The 6,677-nt window shown below is 32.8% G+C and overlaps 1 protein-coding gene across 1 annotated transcript in view; it reads left to right on the top strand.

Annotated features, from left to right (window-relative positions):
* Nucleotides 1–6,677, top strand: part of ROCK1 (Rho-associated, coiled-coil containing protein kinase 1) — a 182,152-nt gene that overhangs the window by 169,612 nt on the left and 5,863 nt on the right. Inside the window, exons 28-29 of the mRNA XM_012652083.1 lie at nt 5,109–5,179; nt 5,388–5,477. Of these exons, the coding sequence (XP_012507537.1) occupies nt 5,109–5,179; nt 5,388–5,477 (161 nt within the window). The remainder of the gene's footprint in view (nt 1–5,108; nt 5,180–5,387; nt 5,478–6,677) is intronic.

The following is a 6,677-nucleotide window of genomic DNA, read 5'->3' as shown; positions in this document are numbered from 1 at the left end:
ATAAACCACTTAAAAAATTTTGCACTTTATTTCTTGGTTAAGAAAGTGGGACTCCACCATCACATAGAGGATGAGGGTAAAAAAAAAAAAAAAAAATAGGACTCCAAGTGGAAAATGAATTCAGCTCCTATTTTTATACCATGTGATCCCTGCCCTCATTCTTTTGTGGCTTTGCTAGCCCAAAATCTTCTATCTGGGAAGGGAAGGACAGGGAAGGAATATTTCCTATTCTAATAGCCAAGGAATTGTTTCTGTTTTCCTATTTTTGGCTCTCTGAGACTGCCTGCCTCTTGAGAAACTTGTAGGTACACACATGATTCATTATTGGAGGATCACTTTGGAATTAACAAGAACCTCTAGCTTCAGCTGTTGTTTAAACATCTTTCTAAAGTTAGACTTAATCATCTGTAAGAATATGACTTTTGAGGTGTTTGGCTACATTCTTTCAATTGTTGAACTGAAATTGTAGTTTAGATTCCCACTTCTTTAGCCCCAAGATACTTCTGGAGTTATTTAGTAAAGGGAGTTTTTGCTGTATTTAGTGTCAGTTAAAAATGTTGACCTGAATTTTTTTTTCTTCTTCTTTATTTCACCCTTTTCCCTTTAACTTTGTTTATAATGTTGCTTTTCTTTGCATTGGGTTAAATATTTCAGAGACTGATACTTACTGGTGAATAGTATTTAGAAGACCGAATTAAAAAATGAGTTGGTGGGACCTCTAGCAAAGAAGAAGGTGATGAGTTTTATCCTCCATCCTGGCTTATTCAGGAAGGCTAAACTCATAGGATCATTAGAAGGTTTGACTGGCAGACTTAGATTAGGAATCCATTTAGATTTTAGAATCCTGACCTAATAAATTGACTTAGGAATCATTTTCAAAGAGATTTAAAAATATTTCTACTGGCTCCATTCTGTGTAGTACTTAGAATATTAGTGTACTTTCAGAGATTTTGTTTTTTAAGATTTTAAAGTCCAAACCAAATGAGAAAGAATTCTCCACTGCTATACAATGAGGCCAGTTAGGTATCTCTTTTCCTATTACTGTGTTCTCAGTCTTGAAACTTTATAAAATCTTGACAGTGCTGAACCTTGACTTTCTGGAAGTAAAAATTAATGGATAATCTTTATCAGTATTACTTACCTCTCTCTCAGATATTTTGCTAGTAAATTGAAAATCTGTACTACAGCCACCATTTAATAGATGCTCAAAAATGGTCCCTGGCAAATAAAGTTAAGGTTTTGTAGCCATATCTAGGTGGAATTGTTGAAGAATTTTGATACTCAGTATTAGAGTTATGTATCTGTGATTCCAAGTGTCTGAAAGATTTCTTGAAGGTAATTTTAATGATTAATTTTTACTTAAGTTTAGAAAAATAGTAAATAAATTTACAGACTAAAAAAGGGGAGGACTTTGAATAGATTAAGTTTACTCAACAGTTAAAAAATGGATTTTGAAATATCATCATTTTTAGTTTAATGAAATGGTTTTTTTAAGCAGTTGGATGAGTGGATACTGTGACTTTTAATATTTCTATTTGACGCATCAGTTAGTATAAAGATTCTAATTATCTCACACATCTAAAGTTCTGCCTCTATAAATGTCGGTGGGTATCTTGTCATTAACTAGATTCTCTCCTTTAAATTTCCCAATTCTAAAAATCTTATTTAAAAAAGTTACTCCTTCTCTGACTTATCATTCTTAAAGTCACTTTCTTTCTCTTAATTCTTTTATGTCTTTATCCTCCCTTTGGTTCTGTGGCAGGTTATGGCCTAGCACACTGTATAAATTTAGCGATTACTCTTAGGATTATGCATTGCCTGTTGCCCGGATGACAAAAATCTTTAATATGATAACTGTAGCTTTTCCTCATTCTTTCTCTTTTCTTCTTTTGAAACTGTTGAGCCTAGATATCTGGAGAGAATGTGCAAGTAGATGAAGCATTAGGGAAAACACTTGGTATTACCACTTGATCAGTATTCATTATCTCTTATGAATTATCCTGCATTATTCTCTTTTCCATCCAGCTTGGTCTCAGGCTATGTAAATTAAACCTGAAAATAGTAGATTTCTTGGTATGTTTCCAAATATTTGAGTATATGGGAGTTTTTAACTTTTTCCAAATCTAACCAGTGATTTGAAGATAACACATCTGAACTTTCTTTTTTATATCACTTTTGAAGTTAATTAAAATATTTTGAAATGGTTCTCTACCTCTTTCTTAAGCAGTATGTGGTTTATGCACGTAAACTTCAGTAGTCTTCAGAGGTTAGCTTTGATGTTTAAACTGGCTGTATTGAATATTGATTTACTATAATTAGGCTGTCTGACTCTTATTTGAGTAAAAGAAATTAATTGCTAATATTGCAATAATATACATCTAATTTTTTGTAAGTTCAAATTGCTTTACAAATGTATAAAATTTGGAGCCAAGTTTTTGTACTTCTTTAGCATATTAATGATAATCTAGACTTAGAAGTTCTCAGCATGAGTTTCATTTACTTATCTGGAGAAGATGATTTCTTTGTTTGCAATGTGAAAGATGGAATTTACAGTGTTATACCTTCAGATGGCCACTTAAGTCACAAGTAGTCCTGATTTTAGAGGAGGTCTTTGTGTTTAAAAAACTGGTTAAGTATATTAACTTGTATCTAAGGTAGGAGTAAGGAAACAGAGGAGAAGTTAGTACGTATTTTTTAATTTGTTAACACTGAGCTTAGTTCAGTTGCTTTTCTGAGGGAATTCAACAGAAGGAAAAACTTAAGATGCTTTCCCATAACATTATAGTTTTAAATTGGCAAAAACCTTCACATATCCTCAACACCTTTATTTGAGTTCCATATTTCTTCATTTAATTTAAATATAAGCAAATATAAAAGTTGGGCTTATTTGATTCATAAAATGCCCTTGATATATAAAATTTCTAAAGGAACATTGAAATGACAGATAAAGTCATAACATGCAACAACTTACTGAAAACAAGAAAATACTGGCAGGTTAACCCAAACCTAGAGCCAGAAAACCGTGAATGTTTTCATAATTCTGACAAAAAAAATAACTGTGGCGGTAGGGTATTTTGGCATACACAATTTTGTGTAAATGTCAGGATTTCAAAGGCTTTCATATCTTTTGTTTTCAATGAGGAATTACTGATATTAAACAGCCTTGTATCATCAGATATTGAATAATTTTTATTGTAAACATTGTTCATCTTTATGTTTTCCAAACCATACTTTAAAACAAGAGCTGCAGTTTCTTCCACAGTAATGGGAAAATTTCCTAGCAATAACTTTTTTGGTTTTGTAAGCTAAAATATTTGAATGATCAATATATGATCAGCAGCCTTCTGCATGCTATTTAATATAAATCTGCCTGAATTGCGAAATAATCCACATATCTGTCAAGTAACTCATCTGCGTGTCAGTTGCCATCAGGTATATAAAACAAGTGTGAGAATATGGTCCCTGCTCTAACAAAACTTACCAAAGAACTACCTAAGGAACCAAAATAATTATTTCATAAACTAAATAGCAGCAATTAAGAAAAATGTTGAGAGAAGAAAAGGGCCATTTTGGACTGAAGTTACCTCATTATTTCCTGTCTTTTAACAGCTAACAATATGTGATGGGGAATAACATAAACAAAGGTGTGGAGACTTTAAGTACATGGTAGAAATAGAAAAAAAACAAAAACAAATATTACCCCAATTCAATTAACTGCAAAGATTGTTTGGAGACAGAACAGTCTTTAGCTATAGAAGCATAAGCTTAAAAATTAGAATACCCGACTTTGAACCCTGGAGCTTTCACAGATACTGACAGAGTAGCCTTTGCACAAGTTAGTTCACTTTGCTAAGCCTCAGTCTCTTCATGATAGAACCTATCCTATATTCCTAGGGATATAATATCCTGTATTAGTGGGATTATACATAAGTTAAATAGGAGATAAGACATGTCAAGCAGTTGGCAAATAATAAATGTTCACTAAATGTTACCTGTTACTATTACTGTAAGACTAAGCTTTATAGCTTTTAAATTATGTGAAGAGGAACAATACATATTCCCACTAATCATGATTTGAACCATAGTATAATCTGTCACATTATAGCATCATCCTTTAAAATTACTCTTCTATTCTTTTGTTTCAAATACAGTAAGATATAGAAAACACTTAAATTGAATGAATTTTCTTATCTCCAACCTGATATATAATAACCATTTCTAGTATAGTCATCTCTATCCCCTACAGATAAAGTTTCTAATAAACATTAGTTATACTTAAATAGTAATGATAATTGTTATAAAATGTCTTGATCAAAATAGTCAAGGAATTTCTGGTATGCACAAACTAGTTGAGATATTACCAGTTGACCAGCTTAATTCTGTGTTCTTTTACTGTTTATTAAATTAAAGTTTTATAAACTTAAAAGGCTTTATTCCACTTCAGTTTGAGAAGAATTGTAATTAGACTTACCACTAGAATTAAGTGCCCCCCTAACAAAATTTGGACAACTTTATTAAAATTGTTACGAATATTTTACCAAAAAGTTTATCAAAATGTTGTACTGAGAAAACAAATAAAATGCTTGTCTCTTATTCTCTATATCTAGTTGATTCTGCCTGCATTCCTTATTTATTTATCTTCTATTATTGTCTTCTGTGAGTAATAGGACACTTCTGTACTTTTGCTTGCTCTTTCTTGTGTAAATCATGGCTCTGATTTGTTCCACTTGCTGCATAATATTTTCTTTTCTTTTTGCTGAGCATTTTTATATGAATGTTAAATGATATTTAAAGTCCTCTGTGTCATACATATCCCATTTAAGCTGCAATCCATTCCAGTCTTGCCTGGCTCTTAAGGGTATTGTTACTTCATACTTTCGTAATTGAGCACTAAATGTTAATTTTATGGGAAAAGTGGCTTGGAGTTTTTTTCTGCAATATTTGTATGGCCATAAAGTTTATTTGTGTGATTGAAGCATGGAAGAGCAAATTATAGCACTTTTTCATTTGTGTTCAATTGCTTGTTGCTGCATGCTGTCAGACAACTTGTAGTAGTTTTTCCTGTTGTTACAATTTAAGACTAACTATGATATATTCTTTTCTCCTAGAGTCAAGAATTGAAGGTTGGCTTTCTGTACCAAACAGAGGAAATATCAAACGATATGGCTGGAAAAAGCAGGTACCATATGCCTAATTTTTTTCTAACTGATATTTTGTTATATATTTTACTTCAAAACACACAAATTATATTATTAACTGCTTTTCTATGAGCATTGATTTTAGGTTAATACAGTATAATCTAAACATAAATGGCAAATATTATGCTTATCACTTCAAACCAAGTTAATGTTGCTTTTGTATCTCTTCCCCCTTTTTTCTCATTTCAGTATGTTGTGGTAAGCAGCAAAAAAATTTTGTTCTATAATGATGAACAAGATAAGGAGCAATCTAATCCATCTATGGTGTTGGACATAGAGTAAGTTGCCTTTGATTGAATTTTAAGGTAGTTGAGTGTTAAATTTGATAATTATTTTTAGACTTACAATTTAGTTTATATTTTGTGCTATTTAAATAACATTATATACTTTTCTGTTTTTCTTTCTTTTTTTTTTTTTTGAAACAGAGTCTCACGTTGTCGCCCAGACTAGGGTGCAGTGGAGGCATCATAGCTCACTGCAAGCTCAAACTCTAGGGCTCAAGATCTCCTGCCTCAGCCTCCTGTACTTTTCTGTTTTTCTTAAACTTAAATATTAACTTAAGGCCAAGGCTAGAGGATGGCTTAGGACTAAGAGTTGAAGACCAGCCTGGGCATAGTGAGACCACCATCTCTACCAAAATAAAAAAATTAGTCAAGAGCGGTGGCACGTACCTGTAGTCCTAGCACTGGGGAGGCTGCTGAGGGAGGATCACTTGAGCCCCCCAATTCAAGGTTACAGTGAGCTACGATTGTGCCACTGTACTCCTGCCTGGGCAACAGAGAGAGACCCTGTCTCTATTAAGAAAAAATGTAGTTAGGCCTATCATGATTGCCTCTGTACTGAACATGTAGGAACTTTTTTTTCTTGTCATTATTCCCTAAACAATATAGTATAACAACTATTTACATATAGCATTTACATTGTATTAAATATTATAAGTAATCTAGAGATGATTTAAATTATATGGGAGGATGTGTGTAGGTTATATGCAAATACTGTGTCATTTTATATCAGGGACTTGAGCATTTTGGTATCCTTGGGCATCCTGAAATCAATCCCCACAGATACAGAGGGATAACTGTATATAATTTCATAGCCAAATGATGATAATTTTACTTCTTTCTTTCTAATAGGTATGCCTTTTTCCACATATATAAATTCATATTACCACCACCACAGTCAGAATACAGAACAATTTCGTCACATGGATCCCTGTGCTACCCTTTTGTAGCCATAGGCAGCTTCCTTCCCGCCACTCCTTCCTAATCCGAGGCAACATTAATCTGCTCTCCATTTCTATAATTTTGTCATTTCAAGGATATGATATAAATGGACTCGATGTGAAATCTTTTCCTATCAGCTTTTTTTTTTTTTTTTTTGAGACAGAATCTCACTCTGTCACCCAGGCTAGGGTGCAGTAGTGGCATCATAGCTCACAGCAACCTCAAACTCCTGGGCTCAAACAATCCTCCTGCCTCA

The sequence above is a fragment of the Propithecus coquereli genome, unplaced genomic scaffold (genome assembly GCF_000956105.1).
Source record: "Propithecus coquereli isolate 6110/MARCELLA unplaced genomic scaffold, Pcoq_1.0 Scaffold38, whole genome shotgun sequence".
Lineage (NCBI taxonomy): Eukaryota > Metazoa > Chordata > Mammalia > Primates > Indriidae > Propithecus > Propithecus coquereli.
Note: the sequence above shows the minus strand (reverse complement) of the source record. Positions and strands in the feature narration are given on the sequence as shown.